The sequence below is a fragment of the Netta rufina genome (assembly GCF_964035555.1).
Source record: "Netta rufina genome assembly, chromosome: 1".
Classification (NCBI taxonomy): Eukaryota; Metazoa; Chordata; class Aves; order Anseriformes; family Anatidae; genus Netta; species Netta rufina.
In genome coordinates this window covers 3,275,622-3,298,846 of record NC_140123.1, presented here as the reverse complement: position 1 = coordinate 3,298,846, position 23,225 = coordinate 3,275,622, and the positions used below count along the sequence as shown (strand labels likewise).

General features: G+C 50.6%; 2 protein-coding genes across 2 annotated transcripts in view; both read right to left on the bottom strand.

Moving 5' to 3' along the window:
- CAPN5 (calpain 5) overlaps positions 1-23,225 on the bottom strand; it is a gene marked incomplete at both ends in the record, with an annotated part of 29,104 nt that overhangs the window by 1,443 nt on the left and 4,436 nt on the right. Inside the window, 9 exons of the mRNA XM_084305990.1 lie at positions 1,352-1,473; positions 1,811-2,007; positions 2,540-2,662; positions 3,477-3,672; positions 4,435-4,512; positions 5,401-5,594; positions 6,122-6,314; positions 7,031-7,239; positions 15,804-15,935. Coding sequence (XP_084162116.1) covers positions 1,352-1,473; positions 1,811-2,007; positions 2,540-2,662; positions 3,477-3,672; positions 4,435-4,512; positions 5,401-5,594; positions 6,122-6,314; positions 7,031-7,239; positions 15,804-15,935 — 1,444 coding nt within the window. The remainder of the gene's footprint in view (positions 1-1,351; positions 1,474-1,810; positions 2,008-2,539; positions 2,663-3,476; positions 3,673-4,434; positions 4,513-5,400; positions 5,595-6,121; positions 6,315-7,030; positions 7,240-15,803; positions 15,936-23,225) is intronic.
- On the bottom strand, positions 12,111-12,590 carry OMP (olfactory marker protein; the record flags this gene model as incomplete). The annotated part of the gene is made up of 1 exon (XM_084306285.1): positions 12,111-12,590. One exon carries the CDS (start codon positions 12,588-12,590, stop codon positions 12,111-12,113), a length of 480 nt encoding a protein of 159 aa, XP_084162411.1.

The following is a 23,225-nucleotide window of genomic DNA, read 5'->3' as shown; positions in this document are numbered from 1 at the left end:
GGTCAGTGGGAAAGGAAGATTATGGCAATATCCCAGCTGGAACAAGGCACTCGTGGGGAACAAGTAGGCTACAAAGATGGGGAGAGGAGTTACCAAGTTCAGAGACTACCAGCTCACAGCCTGAGCTTCTAGGAGAAAGGAAGAGTCCCTCATCAGACAACACTTTTCCCTTCTGAAACCAGTGCAGGTTCTGGGAATTTCAGTAGAGATTGAGTTACTGCTGTGGAAATTTAGCTGCCAGATGCATTTTCTCACCATGGGCTTTAGTAGCTATGATGGAAACATAGACCAGGTGAATGTGTTTTCTTGTCCAAGGGAATGAGGAGAAACAAACCAGCCCCTCCTGAGGGCCAGGGATTTAAGAGTCACCTCTTCGACTGCCAGACCACCTCTTCACCTTTTTTCTGTTTGCAAGGTCCCGGCTCCCCTGGTAGGACACAGCTGCTTGATTTCACAGCTGTTTTCCCAAACTGACCTTGCTTTTGGGACATCTCATAAAATCCTTGTATTCCATCATAGCTGGAGCCAAATTCCAGTCTGTAAATCACTGTTTCCAAAGCAGTGTAAAAAGGACTGGGAGAGGTATCATTGCACTGGAAATCACCAAACCAGCCGGCTGCTGGCGGTGGGAGCTGAGCAGCTGGAACACAGCTGGGAAAAGCCATTTCCAGGGGCATCTTGCTGAAAAAATGTTTTATTGCTCCATAATCTGCTTATACCCATGTCTGAAGGACTCTTGTTTCTGTGAACAGCTCAGGAACTTTTGGCTGCAGATTTCCCTGCATTGCCACAGGCACACTGCGAGTAAACTGAGAAAAAAACCAACCTACTTTGGGTAAAATTCCCTCCCTGAACACTTTTATAGGAATACTTCCTCTGTGTCATGTGATAAATGAGGTGAAGCCTCCCCCAGAACATCAGCCTGTACCATTGCCTGTCTGTCCTTCCTACTAACAGGCTTTTAAACATGATTCCTGACTTTTACAACTGCTTGTACTCAGGAGGAAAGCCTGGAAGATTACAGAACCACCGCCAAGGGCTTGTTTTTGGGAAGCTCTCCCAAGAATCCTAGCCAACAGCTTAAATAAAACAGCTCCCAGATCATGTTGACAGTAAGAAGTGAGATTGATTCTCCATGGAGATTCTCCACAGACTTTCTCTTCCTCTGGTGTCCAAACCAGACAATTTCACTGAAAAATGATGTGAGGATTGTGTATCCCATATGGATATTTAGCCATATCATAAATCCCAGCTACCTCCCACCTGGTGAAGCCACCTGTGTCTTCTCTCCCTGAAACCACCACCTCCCAGCTGCTCTGGGACTACACGACAGGCAGAGAAAGGCCATTACCTCCTTGGGAGTCCTGGTTCTTGAGCCCAGCTGCAGCAAGGACGTGGATCTGGGACACCACCTGCGGGTAGCCGCACATCCCACTCCAGCAGGTGTGTGGTGGCTCATCCAGCGTCAGCTCTCTGTTGGGGAGAAATGCGTAGCCTTTGAGACGTGCCCAGCCTCACCTGATGGCAAAGCCAAGGAGTTGTCTCTAGCAGGATGGAAGGAGTATGAACCAACCACTCTGCTCTCTACTCTGACCTCCCTCTCATCCCAGGGTTGAGAAGCTCTCCCAAGTCATGCTTAGAAGCAGAGTGGGAACTTCTCTGTAAAGAGAGCAGTAAAGATGCCCTTTCTGTTGGCCACCATTGGAAGGAAGCCAAGCAGCAGCTCTGGGCAAGGCTTTGGCCAATTCCTGCCGTAAAAAGCACAAGGCTCTCTCCAAATTGCCAGTTCCTCCCCATCGCTGCTCCTTACCGGCAATCTGAAGGCACATCTGTGAAAACCCTGAGGAGGAACTCGCCCTCATGCCCAGGGTCAAACGTGGTGGGGATGATAACGTAGCGGCCTTCCTTCAGGTCTGTCCTCAGGAAGACGCTGCGGGAGTTGATGTAGATGGAGCTGGCCACCTTCTGCTGCAGGGTGTGCATGCGGTAGTTCCTGTTCAGCTCCACCTGGGCAGAGATCACAGTGGGACAGTCAGCAGGGAAAACATCCCGGTGTCCAGTTGAGGGGTAGATTGCAAGGACTGATCCCACAGGGCTGGAATGGCTGGAATTAAGAGAAACGGCAAAATGGTGCCAAATAACTGGATGGAAAGTAGGCTTTGATATGGCTTTCACAGTTCTCATGGCACATGAACTCATTCTTGTTCATTCCAGCTTGACACTGGAGGCCCAGCAAGCCAAGATCCTTCCAAGAGGATCAGTCTGGCAAATTTCAGCATTCAGAGGTGACAGACGAACCATTGCCTTTAGCACAGAGAACCTTTCTGTGCTGTCACTACTCACTTCTAAAATCTCTTCTAAAATCTCTCACCGTCACTGGAGGGGGGCAGGCTGTGCTGAGGACACCCATGGAGGCACACAGAGTAATAATTAAAAATTATACCAGTGCTCATGCAACACTGGGGTAGCACTCAACTACTAACAAATTTGGGTTAACAAAGGAGAGGATTTGGGTTAACATGTAGGATTCCTGGTCTACCTTATGAATATCGAAGCCTATGGCCAAGTTCTCTCCTTTGCCTTCTTTGCGACTGGTCCTTTTTGGCTTCTGCTGGATGGAGATCAGCACTTCATCTTCTGCCTTCTTCACATCAAACACATACTGGAAGCAAAGAGAGGAAGGTGAGGAAGGACACTAAGACAGAAGCACCGGGCATGGGTGGGGGTAAGCCCATCTTTTAATTGTTCAGCAGAATCCAAGGTGTCACGATGAAGTCTTATACCAGAGCATTTCATCCCTTGCAGTCTGCCACAAGTCCTCATATGAGGCATGGAAGCAGGAATTATGTTCACAGAGACCTAAAAGAAAGGCTAATAAAGAGCTAGGGGCTGAAAACAACTCTCTCACATCCTTGATGACAGCTCCTGCAATGGACAAGAGCATCCTTTATCTTTGTGTTAGATGAAGGACTTAAAAAGTCTCATGTTACTAAGAATACCAGTTCAGAGCAGGACAGAAAAGCTTATTCCAGGAGATTAACCACACAGCAGAGACTTTTCTGAAAGCCCAGTTAGAAGAAAGTGGCCATATAGACTGCATCTGTCTGAGAATATTTAACAGTGCCAAGGTTTGAGGAAAGAAAATGGGATTTGATCATTCAGGCATCCAAATAGTTGGAAAAGGTTCCTGGCCTTGTTTAACTAGCATCAGCTACCACCACTACCCTGTGGCACAGTTTGCTGGTTGTTTGTGCCAAGCCCTTGGATGTAGCTTCCCTATTAAGAGGGATAAGGTTAAAAGAGTTGGCCTGGATGCTGGTCATACTGTGCCCAGGGGTCTCAGCCCCAGAAAGGTCATGAGCACATTAAATCATAAAGGTCTGGCAGCTGTTTTGGCCCTCTAGGTCCCCGTAGGACCTTTCAACCCTTGGAAGCATGTGTGAAAGCTCCAGAAGGTCCAAGGGTACATGACTCACTTGGGGGTTCTGCAAAAAGGTGTTCTTGTGGTTGATACAGCCTCCGCTGCGGTTCTTCAAGGGGTCTTCACTTCTGGTCCACGCCCCACGGAGCACTGCCTCCTCCCAGGTCTTATGGATGCTGAGGTAGGATGTGTTGATGAGACGGCACTTGATGATGTCCGTGAAGTATTTGCAGAAGTCTTCGAAGGTCATCCTAAGTCAGAAAGGACAGAGCTGGGTTATGCTGCTTTGTTCCCCTCAGCAGCGTGCTGCAGGGAGTTTCCTGATCACCTGTTAGAGAGTGTGTGTGGGTAGCCTCGGATGGCTGACACCAACAAAGAGATGGAGATACCTTTCCCCATGCACACTGTAAATGGTTCTTTGGTTCACACAGAGGAATTACATTTTGGGGTGGAGGAAGCAGAGCAATTCTCTTCCTCCATGCATGTACATGGAGGTGTACATGTGGTATTGAAATGTGTACCTGGTGAGACTGTTATGTTCAACAAGTTTAGAGTACCCTACCGAAATTGTTTGGAACTAGCGTAGTCACGGCCACCCAAAGCTAATACCCATGGGCTCAATCAGGAGGTCCCACTAAAGATCCTGTGGCTTGGAAGGCCTTTTGCTCTGGATAGCTGGTCGCATGGAAGTGGAAATTGTGTTCAGCTTTGGGCCTCTCGTTACAAGAAGGACATTGAGGCCCTGGAGCGTGGCCAGAGAAGAGCTCTGAAGCTGGGGAAGGGCCTAAGACACAAGTCCTGTGAGGAGCGGCTGAGGGACCTGGGGGGGTTTGGGCTGGAGAAGAGGAGGCTCAGGGCAGAGCTTATTGCTCTCTGCAGCTGCCTGAAAGGAAGGGGTGGGGAGCTGGGGGTCAGCCTCTTCTATGATTTTAAGATTCTGTGACTCAGATGCTTCACGGAGTGGGAGGACTCTGCGAGCATAGCCCATGGCAGTAACCCCAGGAGGGACTCACCAGAACTCTCCATCATCTTCCACTGTCATCCCCATCTTCTCTCTTTCACTTTTGCTCACTTTCTGCCACTCCTCAGAGCTGTGGGACGAGAGCAGAATCATTACTGCGAGGGCAAGGGGACACAGGAATTCAAAGGGCTACTTGGCGTCAGAAGGATCTGAGGGGCACGAAGCATATATAAAGCTCCAGCCATTCAACCAGTCCCCACACTGCTCTGGTTAGCTTGTCTCCCAGATGTGGGGGGAGTGCAGGATGGTTTGGAGAAGCAGAGGACCACAGAATCATTAGGGTTGGAACAGACCCCCAAGATCATCCGGTCTAAACATCACCCTACTACCAATGTCACCCTACTACCAATGTCACCCACTGAACCATGGTCCTAAAATTTTACTTCCTTCCTGACCAGTGGAGCTGAATCCAGCTGGGTGAGACTTTGGATAACAAAAAAAAAAAAAAAAAAGGGTAACAAAATGGATAACACCAACCACAGCCTTGGGTTATACCAACCCTTAGTTATCCATCCCATCCCATCCCATCCCATCCCATCCCATCCCATCCCATCCCATCCCATCCCATCCCATCCCATCCCCAGACAACACAGCAGTCAGTAGACTGACTCTGCTGGGTGTTAGTCTGTCTGGAACAAGACTGGGAGTGGAAAGGTGAGGTAAAACCATCCTTAACAAGAGTGAAAATGCCAATGATTTCACCACAACACCCATCGGAGCCTCAATGAGGTCTGCCAAGCTCATCCACCCTCCTCTTGTGCTCTTCAGGGACCCCAGGGCAAAAAATACCAACACCCCATTGAAATAGTAGGCTTAGGACATTGTTTAAAGCAGCATCCCACAACTCCTTGTACAATATTGTGGGTGTAGATATAGCCAAATTGTCTCATGCCTCAGGGCCTACTCTAACCCAGCTTCTACCAACAAAAATGGTGCTACTGCTGCCTGTCCCACTCACGTGTCACTCCAAGGGCCGTTCCACTCCCGTTCACCCCATGGGTTCCGCATGCGGATCATGTCCAGCTTCTCCGACTTGAAGAAGGAGAGCAATCCGTGACCCAGGCGGACCTTCCTCACGTCTGTCACCGCGTACGCGTGGCCCTTCACCAGCCCACAGGCCAGGCGGGCCTCCATGTCAGCCGCCGATGTGGCCTGGGCAGGGGGACACAAGGAGAAGACATCAACGCTCAGGGAGAGAGATAATTGCCTCTGCAGAAGTATCAGATGTTGTGTTAGGTACTAGATCCTTTCTTGTCTTCACCTATTGTGTGAGGTTTTTGAGTTCCCTTGATGTCAACTGATAAAGCTCATCTTACCGGTTATACTGGGACAACTGGCACACAGTGTTTGTGGAGAAGTCTGCACACAGACAACAAAATGTTTTTTGTTTTTTGTTTTGCTTTGTTTTGTTTTTTTCTGGAAGTGAATCTTAAATTTAAAGTATTTCAGTGATAAGTATTTAAATGGTAATGGGATAAACCTGGGCTCTTGGACATAGCAATGAGGACTACATACAGCTGGGTCCAGTTTTGAGTCTCTTTGTCATCTACAGGGAAAAGTAGGATCCCTTGGTCAAAATTTTTCTGATCTAATTTAGATGTCTCCAACAGGGTAAGACAAACAACATCCTAAAATGCCTATTCCCATGAGACCAGGACCACACAGGCAATGTTGCTTACTTTGATGGAGCAGCTGATGAGGCCTCCCCGGTTGTGCACCTTCAACACACGCTCAAAGAGGAGGTTTCGCTTGGCTTCATCGGTGATGTAGTCCCCTTCGGTCAGGTCAATTGGTTCAGAGACCCCACCAGTAAAGTCTACCAGGGCATCTGCTGTGTTGCCTCCATCCAGGGCCTCATAACAGCCTGACAGCCTGAAAGAGGGTGACAGGAATGGAACAACAGCACTGGCATTTTGAGAGACCTACGACAATTCTTGAGGCAGTGTGAAGAACAGAAATTTGTAGGAAATCTTTCAGTAGGAGGAGACAGCAAAAAAAAAAAAAAAAAAAAAAAAGGATGAAAAAGAATAGGATCTGTGTTGTTTGCAGTGCTTTTGAAATCCTGGGGATAGGTGTTATTTAATCAAAGTGGAGTTGGAGGATATTTTGCTCTGAGGGTAAATCAAGGCTAGTGGAGGGTTTTTCTTCAAATTTCTGTCTACCTGAGAGATGTCCCACTCTTCTCCAGGAAAGCTGCTGTTTTGACAAGATATCTGTTCCATTTGAGGCTAAAGCAACCTCAAATTGTTAAGTTCCAGGTTGGATGTGGAGACCATGATCACAAATAATGCCCTAACAGCCTTTGGTCTACTTCTGATCTAAAAACTGATGCATCCCTTTGAAGAAAAGATTAACCTTCATATGGAGGAAGGAAAAATCACATCGCCACATCTGACACTTTGTTAAATAATGAACCAAACTCAGAAATAACCACCTACAACTCGTAGTTGGCATCTGACACCCATGGAGCCCACAACATTTTGTCACTAGAACCATTTTCCACTGGTATAAGCCAAGTGATGAATGAACTGAGAGGAAAACCATGGTGTGCAGGTACCAGTTTGCCCTGCAACTGCCCAGGTACCTACTTGGCATAAGCTTTCTCCACCAAGGCGCACCAGAACTCGTTCCTGGAGTTGGAGTGGCAGTAGATGAGCTGGTTGTGGAGCGTGGGCAGGCGGTCATCTATCACCACGTCCAGCCACTGCCCGAAGCGCCAGAATTGGAAGTGGAAGATCCCTGCGTAGCTCTCCGGTTTCTCAGGGTTCCACTCCTGCTCCTTCCAGTCCGGGATGACCTATGTTCAGCACAGGGAGAAGACAGAGAGGAGATGTGCACCCAGGTTAATCCCTTTTTTGCTAGGTTTAGTTCCCATCTCACACCTAATGAAGACAATATCAAAGATAGGGAAGAATATGAGGGAGGTGGGCTTGCTTACAGCCCATCTGGCTCTTCCAAGGCAGACTAGATTTGCAGATAAGCTGTTTCTGTTATACCTCTCCTTGACCTTGTTCTTATCATTTTACCCTGGAAATCTGCTGCCATCTACTGCTGCAGACAGGCTTTTGGAACAGCAACCTTTTTTTGTCCTTGATCTGACTCAGGATGTCTATTCTTGGGAAAGTTTTTACAATAGAATTGAACAGATCAGTTGGAAGGGACCTACAAAGATCATCAAGTCCAACTGCCTGGCCACTTTAGGGCTACCCAAAAGTTAAAGCATACTATTGAGGACATTATCCAGGTGCCTCTAGAACATGGACTGGCATGATCTCATTGATGGCTATTCTTATGACCGAATGTTTGTGAATTTTAGTGTCAGAAGGGTACCGTTAAAATTCTTCTTCGGTCCTTTTTCTTGATTCTGGTGTGATTGGACTGTCTCCAAAGCAAGTATTGTACTCATCTACTGGGTGGTAATGAACAGGGAGCATCACTCTTTGTACGTCTGCTCTACTAAAGAAAAGTGGGAGAAAACGAGATCCCCATCGCTGTAGGGTCCCCATTCATCCCTGGCAAGAGCTGCCATGGTTATCCAAGCAAGCACAGGGAGATGGCTTGATGAAAGGAGGAAAAGATGAACTGAGGTGACAGAAACACTGAAGCAGTTGAGGGGTTGAGGTAGTACAGGTTTGGTGTCACGGCTATCGGCACTGTCAGTGAGACAAGGCAAAAGTGATGGGTAATGGCCACAGTCGTACATGTCTGTGAGCACCATCAGATGAAAAATCCACCCAAAAGCTGGGCCAGAAATGGATACAGCCATGCACAGCTGCTACTTCTCAGAAGAAATGTATTTTGTTTAGAAACAGGACAGAGGCACACGACAAAGAGTTTTCAGTGAGGGTGAAGATAACGTGGTCCTATGTCATGGCCAGAGTGGGCTGTGAGGCCCTGTGTAATTAATGGGGACGAAAATTAACAAGTACTGACTGATGCAGGTGTGACTGACTGTACACTCCTTCACTTCTTGGCTTCACAGAATCACAGAATCACAGGATTGTAGGGGTTGGAAGGGCCCTCAAGAGATCATCGGGTCCAACCCCCAACTTAACTGCTTCCCAGGTGTCGTGACCTATGAGAGGAAAAGCCCCATTGTGCCCACGGGGACAATAATTACCAGAGCGTGCTCCAGCATACCTAAATAATCACTGCCTGTCCTGCGGGGACAAGCTGTAAGTGTTGGGGTGGGACAGGATGGGACACAGGTATGGGAAGAGGCTCTTTAGGAAGTCCTGGGCCATGGTGTGACCCCAGCACCAGTCCTTGGCCCTGGTCCAGCTGCTGGAGCCTTGTGCTTTTTGGTGGTTGCTGCCACAAATCTGTAGCACTGCAGAGAGCCCTCTCTCTGGACAACCCCCCCAGCTCCTTAAATACCAGAAATGATCCAGACCAGGCCTTTTATTGCTTCTCGGAATTAAAGACAATTGAAATATTAACGATGCCATCAGCTCCCTGAGCTCACTGGCACTCTTGAGTGGTCTGGATCAATAGAAGCAGAGCAGACAGAGCCATGAAAAAGAGCCGCTTTTGGAGGGTTTGGTGTTTTCCAGGAGTGCTAATAAAAGATGCCCCAGACTCCCCCTGGGATGCTGCCAGGGAAGGTCAGACCATCAGTCCTCATCAATTCCCTCCTGACTGGTGCTCATGCTAATGAATTGTCATAGAGGACCATTGTGCTAATCAACTCGCTATTAATGTGGGCTTAGAAATGATTACAGCATTGATTAAAGGCAGCTACCGAGCCAAAGCTGGTAGCTGCCACTTCCAGCTGGATGGTTCTGAGGGCTGGCACTGCCATCAGCGGTGGCAGGAGATGTCCTCCTCCACCTTCATCTGGGGACAATGCTGAGAGCATTCTCTGCTGCTGGTGGCATCAGGAGCTGTGGTTGCAGTTTTTACGTTGACCAGAGGGATGATGAGGGTCCCTCCATCTCCTCCACCCACTGAAATGGGTGTCTGTGGCCATGGACTGGCACGGTAGGGCAGATATCTCCCCAGATATCTCCATCCTTTCTCAGAGGACTCTGGAGAGCATGGCCTGGACCGCCCACCGAGGGGTCCTCCTGAGTTGTGGTCTCAACCTGAGCTGTGTTGAGGCACTGAAGGTGGCATCTCATTCACAACTGTGCTGCTTTTTGCTTAGGGGCTCCCAAAATCTGCAGCTGTGACACTTTTGTAGGATAAATTTACAGGGAAAGGGCGCAGAGACAGGTAAATTGGGGACACAGAAATACCAGATTCCAATTTGTAACATTTCCCTACGCCGGTTTAGGGTTTTTCTTATTTTTATTAGGAGTGGCTAATTAAAAGAAAAGGCACCTGTGACCCTGGAGAGACATCTGTGACTAGAAGAGGAATTTGTAGATGCTGACTCCTCCAAGCAGGGGTTTTTCTGCTGGGAATTTGCCAGCTGAGGAAGGGGAGGGAGGGACCCTGCTGTGCTGAACAAACTGAGACGAAATTCCCCTAGGAGATGGGACAGAGTGGAGTACCTGAAAGCCTTTACGGGCTGCTGAAACTGTGTGGGGTTATAACGTGGATCATCTGCCCTATGGGAGAGAGAAATCAGAGTGCCCCACTCACCTCCCACCCTCAGCTCGGGCAGAAAGGTGAGATCCACCCGAGGAGCATTTCTCCTCCTCTGCCCAGCTTCAAACCCTTCCAGAGACTGACCACAAAATGCTCCAATAAAGCTCAAAGAAAGAAAAAGGTAAAAGCTCTTTTCACAAGACAAAAAGGTGCTCGGAAATACCAACAGTAACCTGGATATTGGTGAGTTCTGCTTTGCTGCATGCAGGACTGGGGCAGCTACCAAGAAGGGCATGAAGAAAACACACACAGCCTCAGTCCTGGTGGGGAACCCTGTTGACTAGGCTTTTATTTACTCTGGTACATCAATACCAAGCAAGGGACCTGCTGCAGGAACTCTACCCAAGCAACCAGCAACGTAGCAATGGCATGTTTTGAGACCTGGCATGCAAAAACCCTTTTGGAGGTTGGCAGTGAGTCCTGTTATTGGGTCTGATGTGGTTTGCAGTCAGGAGCTCTGCTCTGGGATGTACAGGGAGGGGTCTCCTGTAAGAAGGTCTTCTGGGACCCCAAAAACTTTGGGGGTTTGGCTTGCAGTTTGTCCATGCTATCGCCAAGCAGAGATGGATCCCCTTTTACCTCTCGTCTTTGGGTCCAGCATTTTGGGGTTTAAAAAGCAATATCAGCTCCTCCAGCAGAGCACATGGCATGGTTGTGGGATCCAGTGGTTGCTGAACTTTGTCTGCAGGAGAGACTCAAGGCTCCCACCATTTCTCCAGCAAGTAGCTTGCTGAAATCTTCCCGTTTGCCTTTCCCTCTCTGTCTGACACAGCTGGTGCCTACCATTTAATATGCTATCAGTGGGCTGGGGGGCTCAGAAGAAGAGCTCGGACTCTTTTTGGGATGGCCCCCACAAATCAGTACGGCATGGGTATGAAGCCTTCTCATCCTGGCTTTCCCATCACTGCCCTCTCCTTATATACACCAGGAAAATTTCCGTCCAGACCTTAAGGAGTGCTCGCTCACATTTGGGTGCAATCCTAGCAAAAACTGCTGGAACAATCATAATAACACTTTTTCAAAGCACATTTTCATCTCTAGAAGCTCCACCAAAGTACCCTCCGCTTTCTGGTGGAAGGAAAAAAGGATGTCCAAACTTAGCAGTTCATTCACAGTCACGGGACAAGCCAGGCACATCTCCTGCTCCTAAATTTCCAGAGGTACTCTCTACCTGCTCTGCTCCCACCACCACCCAGGCACCAGTCCCTGCCTTGGCATTCGGAGAGAGGAGGAGGAGATATCTGCCTTTGGAGGACAGCAGCAGCAGGTTCCTAATTTGTGGTCTGTGAAGCGCTCTGCAGCCTCGCTGCTCTCCATAGATGCTCGAGGATAAATATATTCCTGGGTGTTTTGAGGCCACAACGATGCACAAATTGGCTTTGCTGCAGGCGACTCCCTGCTGGCTCAGACCTACAGCCTGCTCTGAGCTGCTGGCTCACTTGCCCGGCTCTGCACACACATTCCTGCTCCAACCCTTCCCGTTTCCAAAAATCCCCAGGCAGCACGAGGTGGGCAACAAGATGAATCCCACCTCCCCTCTTGGGCTTGACGGCACGGTGAGCGTCCACAGGACCGGTCTTCGGAGACATTGTGCAGCCACAGCCACTGCAAGCACTCAGCATCCTTGCAAGAAGTTCTCCATCTCCAACAAGCCCCCTCTTTTGGATGGTTGGGGTGGAAACTGGAAGCCAGGGCTCTCTCCAGGTTTGTAGCGTGGCGGGTTCTCATTTTTCCATCAGGCTTTTTGTATCCAGGTGCCGTGGTTGGAGGGGTTAGGGAGCCAAATATTTCCAAGCCCTGACAGTCAGGCTTGGTGAATCCCAGCTGAATTCACTTAGGCAAATACAGCATGGCTCATCCTCCCTCTTCCCAATCACTCAGACAGGCAGGAGCACATTTTGGGAACGTTTCTCAGGGGTGAGGGGCTCCCCAAGCACCACGCTGTTCTCCGCTTTTTTTTTGTGATGCCATCCTTCAATGAAGAACCCCGTAAAAGCAACAAAGAACTGAACGAAAGAGAGAAAATAAACAAAGACAGAAGCATAGCTGGAGCGAAGAGGGCCAGGCAAAAGGGGGTCAGGCTTTAAAAACGATGGAGCCCTTCAGCTGAGCAGGTTCAAGGCCGTCAGTGAAAGCGAGGAGGAAATACATCACCTTGCGGATCCTGGCCAACTCCACCAGCCGCTCCCCAAACTCCTGGGCATCGGCCTCGTTGCACTCCACTTCCTCGGCCCCTGGCTTCTTCCAGAAGATGCCCACGGGCTCCAGCAGCTGCCGGTTCATGAGGTGGGTGAGATCGGGAGTCCAGTGCTGGGAGGTGCCGGTCACCGTCACCTTCCCGCATTTCTCCAGCTGGATGTCCCAGCGGAGGAAGCGCAGGTTGTGCTGCCGGAGGAAATCCACCCGGTAGACGTGCTCGTTGGGCTGCAGCAGCTTCTCGCCGTCCTGGGGCCTGCCTTTTTTCTGCTGCAGGCTCTGGACCCTCAGTCGCATGCAGCGGGTGAGCTGGTCATCGTGGACGAAGGGCACCTTGAGCTCTCCGGCTTCTTCTGCCATCTCCTCCGCAGCTCCTCTGCTCCGTCCCCGGCACCGTTTGGCTCCCAGATAGGACACGCAGGGGGGAAAAAAAATCTGGTGGCCCTTCTCCACGGTCCCAGCGGTGCTAGGCAACCCGGGCTGGTGACGCAAAATGCCCTCGGGGGCTTCCTCTGGGTGCCCTCCCATCTTCCAGCAGGAACCGATGGTGCCGCTGTGCGCGATAATCTATAGGGAAGGGACGTCTGATGTCAGCCTCCCTGGCAACCTCCCTGACAACCGCTCCGGCAAGCTGGAGCAGGGCTCGTTAGCCCTAAACGAAGGTGCACAGCCAGGGCAACCATCCTGCAGGGCTCGGTGGCCGTGGCTTTCTCAGAAGACTGATTTATGGGATAATCCGGCGTGTAGAGCCTCTGGAGGGGTCTGGTCCAACCCTCTGCTCAAAGCAAGACTTGGCGGTTAAATCAGTGTCAGACCGTGAGATGCTGGAGATATTTCCTTTTCCCCTTTATTTCTCATAAAGGGAAAATAATAAATATTTCTATTTCCCATGCTACAGCTCGTGATGTTGAGTTGTGCCCTGTGATTGCGCTCGGATCTGTCTCTGCTGGTGGGTCCTCCTGACAGAGGATGGGATGAAGAGGGGTTCTGGGGAACATGTTCCTCATTGCAGGGTGTCTCCAAGAAGCTGTGGATCCCAAAGAGACTGCAAACATGAGGTGGTATCTTTGGGGTAAAATCACTGGTTTAGACTCTCAGAGTGTCCGGGGTTTCAGCACAAAGCTTCAGAGGGAACAATTTATGGTGCCATATCCTTTGGTTCTCCGCATCCTATTTGTGATTCGCGTTGGCTTCTGCCACGGGATGTGTTTGCAGGGCCCTTTGGGAGCTCAAGCTGTGTTAAATGAACTCCAGGAAAGAGCCTTTCTAAACTATTTTTACGAAAGGCACTGCCACCACTTGGGCTATGTCACATAATTTGACTTCCAGAAGAAGTTCCCCAAAAAGACCATCAGAAGCTGCCCTTAGCCAGAGAAACCTCAGGCACCAGGAGCTCAAGGTGGGACATTTTCCTGGGAACTGTCCTGTCCTCACCAGTTTGCTATTGCTCCTAAAGACCCTGAGAACAGAGGCAAGGAAGCTAAGGGTTACTATTTGAAGGGACAAAAGAGAGGTCTGAGGAAACCAGCCCCTTCTTGCTGCCCTCTGAGCTTTTGCCTCACTTGTTTACGAGCTTTAAAACACCTTCAGCACCAGCTATCGAACCAACCTTTGGGTTTTACAAGTTAAAAATGTCTTCAGGTAATCCTGGAGGCCTTTCTGAGCTGAGGTGCGTGTGGCAGTGCCTCGTGGTCCTTGGTTTGCTGGATCTTTTACCCCCAGATCCAAAACTGCCCTGGAAATATATGGGAAAGGAGCAGGAGAGCAGGCAAGCTGGTGGAGATGTAGGGTGTCCAAATCGCTTGGTCTGGTTCCTATCCCTCTGCTTTGATTTATTTTTGTAAGAGCTAGATGTCTCTGAAAGACCACAGATGACGTCCAAAACCATGTTGAGGCAGCCAAGGCTCAGGAAATTAGAAAACTGCTCTCAATTCACTTCCAGCCCCTAAGTCCCACCCAGTGACTCAAACAGCACGGGCTTAATGGGGAGGAGGGACACTGAGGGAGAATTGGAGTGAAATGGGTGAATAAAATCATCTCTTGGTAAACATCGGGATGTGTTGGCTTGTCCTGTTCCCTGGAAGAAATCCTCCCTCCCTGCACTTGCTCATGTTGGGAGGAAGAGTTTCACTGCTTGCAGTGGAGCAAGGGACACACGGAGCAAGTTACGTCCTGGTGTAAATCAGGATTACATTTTCTAGCAGCAGTGGGAGACCAGGACTGATATTTCAGTGATATTAACACCTGCATCAGTGTCTTTCAACTCCCCTTGAACTCTGAACCAGAAGTATTTTGGTGTCTAATGACAGCTGGAGAATTTAGCGTTTGGCTAAAGGGGTTAATCTGCGCACTTGACTTCTCCCGTTGTGCTCTAAAAGTTGCTGCTGCTGCAGTTTATAGCCACACTCGCTCCTTGCAGGGCAATGCCCATCATGAGCTCTTAAAGCACCTTGAAAAGGATGAGTGAGGGCCCTAACTAATTCAGAAGTAACCAAAACCAGAGCCCTGTAGTGAATGCCACAGCAAAGTGAACATCCCTGGGCTTGGGGAGAGGATGGCAGCTTTTGTTTTTGCTGGAAAACAAACCTTTCTGAAAGAGAACGGGATGCAAGGCGGCGGGTAAAGAAGATCCTCTGAGGGTTAAGGGCATGGAAAATGAGAAGTCACAAACACCCACAGCAAAATCACCAAGGGAGGAAGAGCAGTGCTGCCGGCAAACTGAAATAATGAGGTGTCCGAAGGGACCTGGCTCCTGTTTGGTTGGCACCTCCAGGGCTGGAGGTGAATGGTGAGCAGGGAGGACAACCTGCCCTGGGGAGGAACAACCCAAACAAGACCTCGCACCACGTCAGGGCTTATCCAGGAGCTGACAACAGCCATCCTCTTCCTATGTATAGGAAAGACTTGGTTTTAACAGAAAACAGGGATTCTGCAACAAATTCCCAAGGTGGAGCTCACAAAAGCCACCTGCAGCAGCAGAGCCGATGCACGAGGTGGAGGCAAAACCTTTGGGTCTGTTGCAGTAGGAGGCTGTAGGTGACCCTGCCAACCCTACAGTGCTTTGTTGGCTGCCTTTTTTTTCCCAGTAAAATCTAGAAAAAGGGGCTTGCAACTTGCTGGTCTCTTGTGCTAGGATGAGACTCACCTGTACCAGGGGCTGAGGGCTACGTTTGCTTTCCCTTTCATAGGATTTACTTCTTCTGCCACAGAGGATGTCATAGAAATGAGCACAGGCTGGCCACGACGTGGCACTGAGCACCTCCTGATTTATGTATTTATTTATTTTTAGGTTATTCTGGAGCGGAGAGGGTCAGATTTAGGATCTGGAAGGGCAGGACGGGGCTCAATTCTCTCTTGGTGGTGGATAAACCGGCCACGCGTTTGGCTCAAGTGTGATGTGGCTGCGGTCATGACCACTGAATTCCCCTTGAAAAATACTCTTTTCGGAGAATTTTTTCACCTGAATGGCTTTTCGGGGCCTGAGGATTTCCCGAAAATGCAGTTTTTGAGCCGGGCAAACACAACACGAGGGTGTTTCAGGCCAGCTTTCCCCTGGCGTGGGGCACCGCTTACCTTCTGCCACAGAGACTCGCGGGACGCCAGGGAGGAGCAGGCGGCCACGAACCAGCAGTTCCCCACCTGGCCCTGGTGTAAGTCGTGGGAGCTGATCCCATCCACGAAGAGACGGGGATCATCGCAGATTTCCTGCAGAAAAGGAGAAAAACATGGGGGAAATGAGGAGACGGGGGAATTTGGAGCAAGGCTGCCTGGCAGAGGACCTCGTGCTCTCCACAGGACACGGGCGCAGCACCAGACCCCCCTCCCCGGGGTGGTTGTTCTGCTCCAGCATCAGCACATTCCTGCTATAATTATCCAGAAAATTGTAAATTTTCACATCATTGCAACCCTAGTGACCCATCTCCTCCTGTAAGGCCGCTTGTTGTTCCTGCAAACCCTTCAGCGGCTGATGTCCGAGCTTCTTCCCCTCTCACTTTGCTCCGGGGACTTTCTGGTGGAAGGCACCGGGAGCTGAGAGCATCACCCACAGCCACGGTCTCAAACACTGGGGCTTGGGGATCCACCCAAAAATGAACCCCAGCAGAACTAGGGAAGAGCCGAGAATTTAGAGGAAGAATTACAATGCCCGACCCAAGCAGTTCACCCAAAAAAAAGCTCAACACAGAGGGTGGGCTCAGCCATGGGACCCAGCCAGCACTGCACACCTTAAAAAATAACTCTATATTTTAAGATAAAATCTCTGAAAAATAACTCTGGACACGAACCGGGCAGGATCACGCCCAAGGGCTGGTTCCCTCCAGGCTGCAGAGTTGCAGGAGGTTGGGACAAGCACTAGAGGGAGGCAATAGCCAAGAGGCACTTGTGCTTTATTTTTCAGCATCCCTGAATGCAGAGAGAGGTGGGAGAGGAGTTATTAACAGGAGTTATATTATTAACAGGAGTTATCCTGCATTATAGCACCGAGGAAGCAGCAGGGGATGCCTCTGCCCTGCCTGATGGTGGTGGGGGTGTCTGGGATCAGCTCTCAGTGGTCCTCAGGGGGCAGAGGCACCACGGTGAGGACCACGGCTGCTTTCCCCACCCTTGGGTGAATCCGTGGTGTACAAAAAGGGGGTCGTTTGGTGTTGTGTGGGTGGGGAGAACATGAAATTTGGGGAAAAGAGGCTGCTTGGCAGATGTGAGCAGGGCGTAGAGGGTGTTGGATGCTCTCCCCCAGGAGCAGAGTTGCCAGCTAGCAGTGATTTCCCCATCGCCAGGCAAGAGATGGCAAATGAAAAGACTCATCCACGGATCAGCCTCCCTGAAAAACCTCCTGAGGTTTCCCAAATCCCTCAAACTGGAGCTTCCCAGCATTAATTCACCTGGGTTTTTCGGTCCCCAGAGAAGCTGCTGAGGTCCCACTCACAACACACGGCCCTGGTCGTGCCCATGTAGCCCATGACTCATGGGGACCAGCAGGAACTGGGTCAAAAAAAAAAAAATCAAAAAAAAAACAGGGCAGGCATTGAACTTTGCTTCCCTGTTCCTGTCGATGGAGCGGAAAGAGATAAAGGGCTTGTCCTGCAGATAGGTGGAAGTACAGGGCCTGGCGTTTGTGTGTGCAGAGGGAGGAGAGGGGCAGGGATGCTGTGGCCACAGAAGGTCACCACCTTGCTTTCATCCCCTCCCTTCCTCGCAGGAGGCAGAAACCAGGTGAAGAATAACATTTACACAGGCGGGGGCTTCTCCCCAAAGCAAACACGGTGTCAAGTCACCCTCCCAGCATGAGGACCCTGAAAAAAAACAGGGCAGCACACCCCCACGCGCGCCCTGGGGACTGAAATCCATTAGGGGGGAGAAAAAAATCCAGATCATTGCACTTATCTTGCATTTGGTGGTGTAATGTTGCCTCCCACCAAAAAGCATGCGGTTTTTTCCTCTGCTCTCCCTTTTAGTACTATTTCCCCCAAAACAGGCGTTTTCTTTCTGGCTGCAATTAAACCAGAAAATGTAATTCCTGTCTCCAGCTAGCCCAACCCCACAAAAAGGGCAGCAGTGAGCAAATTGCCCTCTAATTGGTTTTATAATTGGCGACTGCCTTATCATAAATGCTTCCTGCTGCAGATTTCTGAGCTTTAGGCTCACTGTGGGTCTGGAGCATGTCAAGCCAGCTGCAGAGAGGGAAAAGAAAAAAAAACTGGGAGGAGGGGATGACAACCACGTGAGATGCAACATCTGCTGCGTGCCAGGATGGGTTTCTGCTAACGAGATTTTGCAAGGAGCAGCCTAATTGCATTGCAGGGCCGGGGCGAGAGAGGCTGGCTGTGTCGGGAACAATGCTTTCACTCAGACCTGCAAAATCAGCAGGATAATCTATTAGTGTGGCTGTGCTTTCCCCTCCCGGGTGATGGGGAACCAAAGGGACCTTGTGCCACGAGTGTCGCTCCCGCAGCCATCCCGGCACAGCAGGCAGCTGACACTGAGGTCCTTTTGGTTCCCTTTGGGTACCCGTCCTGGGATGTGATTTTTCAAGAGGGCAGTGACAGAGATTCAACAAGACGGGCACCAGGAAAGGGAATGGGGTGAGTTTAGAGCCCCACGAGTCTGTGTTTTCGTAGGGATTATCATTTTCTCAATGGTTCAGCTTCACGCACACCGCAGGGTAGGCTTGGCTGGCAATATTTACACCCCATAAAACTGTTCTGGGGTGGTTTTTACTGCTTCAGTCAGACATCCCTAATCCCCTGGGAGTGTCCGAACCTGTACATATTTGTTATCAGCTCCCACCCCACACGAAGGGAGCACCTGCAGCAAACAGGGATGTGCTTGCCAAGGGAGGCACCAGAACACCACGCTCCCTGCCAGCCCCACGACTCTGCCCGTGCACCTCTGCTCCGAGCCTTCTGTTCTGGCAACAAAAAGGGTTTCAAACAGGAGCTTAAGGTCAGTTTGCAGGCTTAACAGCCTGGTGGGGATCCCCAGTGTTTGTTTTTTTTCTCAGGATCCAAAGTACAAAGCCAGCAAGGAGATCTCTGTTGAAGCAGGGAGATGCAGAGCGATGCGATGCACTGTGAGCGTGCCGCCCCTCCCGGGAGCAGATAGAGATGGAGAAGGAGCTTGGTGATGGGAAGGAGACTGAAACAAGTGCAGCATCCTCTGATCCTATCCCTGCCAAGATCCCTCTTGGTCCCTCTGGGTCCCTCTGGGTCCCTGTTGATTTCAAGTCCCAGAACATTTTTTGTCCATGGAGGACATGCTGATGGGAGGGAGGAAGCAATTCAAGAGAACTTTGCTGTGAGAAAACACAAGATTTGGGGAAAAATGATCCAAAAAGGCCCACTCGTTCCAACACTGTTGTGAAATCCTGGGATGAGCTAGTGTGGCCATGAGCTCAGTGGCACTGTTTCTGCCTCCAAGGGACATAATTCTTGTTGGGCACATGTTGTCTGCCCAACCCTGTCCTGCCTGAATCCCAGCTGTATGCTCTCACTGAAAGCCCATCCTCTAAAACACGATTTAGAAACCTAAATCACGTAGTTTTTTGTTTTAATTATCTTAAGAGCCAAGAGATGGAACAAGAGAGAACCCAAAGCTGCAAAGGAAAATTACCTCCGCCGTGGATATCTCAGATCAAAACCTCTTAGTTTTATATCAGCAGGGACACCTCCCACACCGTCCCGGGGCTAGGAACTGCCCCGTGGTTTGTGGCTGCGTCATTTTTACGAGACCTTGATCCAAGAGCAGGGCTTGATCCCACCACAGTCCAAATGAATCACTAACCGGGGCGATGACGACGAAGGAGGTTATCGCGAGTTGAAGCTATTTAAAGAAGTGATTTCTAGCCCACACCTATTCTGGTTATTCATCCTCTGGGTGTAGCTTTGCAAACACAGAAACCTGCCCCGTGTGAAAGCCATCCTCCAGAAGCACAGACTGTGTTTAACGACCCGAGTGACTCAGCAGAGACTTTCCTGCGAGGCCACAGCCAGGTCATGAAACCAGCAGAGTTCACAGGGCTGCCAAAACCCAGCAAACCTCATCTCCACTCAGTGACACCAGGGTTTTCCTCCCGAGCTGCTCGGTATTCCCAGCGCAGACAACCCAAAGCATTTCCAGGTGAGACTTTGAAGCCACCAGCAGCTCCAAGACCTTGGCCAAGCCCTCCTGGTGATGGGTGAGCCTCCACCCAGCCTCACGACGAGGTTTACACGGGCTGTAAACGAGCTGAACACGCCTGTGGTTTGACTTTAAGCTGGTTTCTCCCATCATGAAGCACTCTGTTGACATTTTCCACCAGTAATTCTGGTTGTTTACATTTTCCACCAGTAATTCTGGTGTAACTCCATCGGTGGTGTTTGCATCAAGGCACAGCAGAGCTCTAAGCATCCGTGATCACTCTGTTAAGATTTGTGTGTGCTTTTCCTTCTGGAAGGGGAACGGGGAGGAACGCACCACCAAATGGGGGCTCCTTGCCAAAAAAAAAAAAAAAACAGAAATATGGGAGATGTGAGACACTTTATTTGGCAGAAATAAGGCACCAAGCCCCAAAACTGCACGTGGCAGCACGCCAGGTGGGGAAGGATGGGCACAGGCATGGGAGGGCAGCTCCATCCCAAGCAGTCCAGCCACCCTTTGACAGTGTTTCACACAGGTCTAAAGGATTTCCTTGAGCTTGGTACCTTTCCCTGGGACAAAACATCCACCCAACCAAGCTTCCCTGCACGGGACATTTCACGGTTTTAATCCCTGCAGGGCTCTGGGGCAGCGTTTGCAGAGTCTCTGCGATAAATAATGTGTACCAGAGGAGAAACGGTGCCGTGCCACTTACTGCCAAATTGTGCCAGGGCTTTATTTTAAAAAGGGACGACTTGGAGACCTCAATCCTCTGCACAAATCATTCAGACGGCGTCAGTCCTTTGGCAGCAAGGGAAGGACAAGCCCTTGCCCTGGGGTGTTGACGGAGACAGATGCTTTGATTCATCCCTGGTCAACCCCTCGATGCTCCTGGATCCAAGAGTACACTGAGCAAGGCAAGAAGGAGAGATGATGGAGAGAGGGTTTGTACCTGCTTCTTTACGGGTTTAGGTATCCATCTGCACCAACCACAGATGCTTTACAGGGTTTCCATGAATTACAACAGGACAGAAATGCAGAAGCACGATTTTCTCAGCACACACAAGACCCAGAGGGTGGCTGCTGAAGCCAACCCACCTCTCACACTCACAGGTTCAAACCCAGAGGTTGGGGCTGGTCTTTACAGCCAGCGACCCTGAGCTGTGGTGTATTTTCCTCTCCTGGAAGTGCTTTAAATAAATCTGGCTGGTGCCCAGAGGAAGCGGCTCTGCTTTAGCTCAGTGGGAAGTTAATTCGAGGAAGTCCCGTGACCTCTCGCCGGGCAGAAATTCGGCCAGCACATCGCCTGCAGGTCCCCCTGGCTCCTTCTCTGCTCCAGCTGCGGGGTTTCATCCTCCCACCCATGCTTCCTTTTATTTGTTTCTCTCTTTAATCGCTTGCAGCAGCAGCTGATGTCAGTTTTGCCGCACCCAGGGTTTGATTTTCCTTCTGCGCTATTCAGCACCAAGCCGCTTTGCAAGGGCTTCAGTGAAAGGGTCAGCAGGACCTGGAGATGGAGCCCCCTGAAGCCCCATCCCCTCCGAGGATGCTCAGAGGAGTAGCAGCAGCTCGTGGAGAGGCTGCGAGCAAGGAATTACCCTCGAGGAGGACAGCAATGGGGGCAAGGGTTGCCGTCAGAGCACAGCATCGGTGCCGAGTGGCTTTGCTCCCCCCTTAGCATCTGCCCGGCTTTGGAAACGCACGATCGAGATGAACTCTGGCATCCAGCTCTGAAGCTGCCTTATCAGCTGCCTGCAAGGCACCGAGGGCTGGTAATTTGAGGAGTTTCATGCATGGATGGAAGCTGGGAGGAGGACGGAGGGGAGATGAATTGGCATCAGCACCGAAGCTACCGCCTGGAAGGGCTCGTGATGCTGGCGGAGGCAGGCTGGGTGGGAACTGTCATGCTCCTCCACACCCTGGTGCTCCAGGATGGTGTTTAGCTACAAAATCTCCCCAGAAAAGCTCCCTGTCCTCTTGCAAGGAGAGCCACCTGCCCTTTGCTGCCCCAAATCCTCAGAAACCAGGCTGGATGAGGCCTCGAAAGCTCAGCAAACAAGGTCCCCTTCTCCCACGGCTCACCAGCATCTCTAAGCTTGCACCGAGATAAAAAGCTTGGGATTACCCAGGGCACAGCCAGCTCCGTACCTGCTCCACAGACCGAGCGTGCCTTTTGTGCTCCCCAGAGCCAAATCTGCAAGGATTTGCACCATTTCCTCGCAGGGAGCCCAGAGAGGGCAGCAGATGCCCAGGGCTCCTTTCCGTGCCACCCTCTGCTACCATCCTCTTCTCCATCGCAGCTGTGATAACGTCTAGCTTCTGCAGACATGCAATTGCATTAAAATGCAGGCGATGAATCTAATCTACTGATTTTACCATCGGTTTTGCATTTATGACCGCGTCCTTCTGAGGCCGAGGAAGGAGCAGACTCGCTGGCTGCTTTCTTATCGAGCCGGGCAGCTTAGCAGGGGGGCGAAGAGGGGGAGAGCGTTTGTGCAGAGCCCGGCACCACGGGAGGATGTGGTGAGATCTGCTGGAACGGGTCCAGGGTCAGCATCGAGTTCGGAAAGAACTGAGAGCTCTTCATCATAAATAACAGCAGAAATGATCTCAGCCTGCCTCGGCGGAGTCAGTGAACGGCGCTGACTTAAAGCTTACAAAAAAAAATAAAAAATAAATGAGGGAAGTGCAGAGAGCGCATTAAAAGGTGACCAAACCTTTTGCTGGCGTGGAGCAACCAGACTGGCAAGCAGCTCCTGGCTTTACAACCTGCAGCAGATAAATGAACAGGGGAGCAGCTCATAAATCCCTAAGCTGGGAAAGGCAAAGATCTGGAAGGACTCCGGCTCCCGTGATGGGCTGCAGACAGACAGACTCCCAGTGAGAGGAGACGGTGCCTTCACCCGTCTGGTGGCTGTGAGCATCCCCAGCCTCCTTCGGGCAGGACCAAAACTGAATGAGGCAGACCATAAAGCAGCAGAAAGCTGAGCAGAGACGTCCTTTGAGCACCAGTACCTGGGGATAGTATTTTTGGATGGAGAGGGACCGAGAGGGATACAGGGGGCTAAAAGGTTCGTGCTCTGAGCATTGCCTGTTAGTGGCCTCCGTGCACCCCAAGCCACTGCTTCGGGTGAGCTCTTGGAGAGAAGCACTGCAAGAATTTAACCCCTGGCTTCCCTCTTATCAGCACCCTTGTGCTTTTGCCAGCTTCCCAGCCTGTGCTGTGCACTGGGGGAAAGACCTTTTAATGCAGAAACTTGCGGCTGCTCCTGCTTTTAGTGAATCTGTTCATTGTCTCCTTTCCCATTTCAGGAAAAGCCCGCAGGGACGGGTTGTGTAACCCTCACCCAGCAGCAGAAAGGAGCTAAGTACTTCATAACGCAG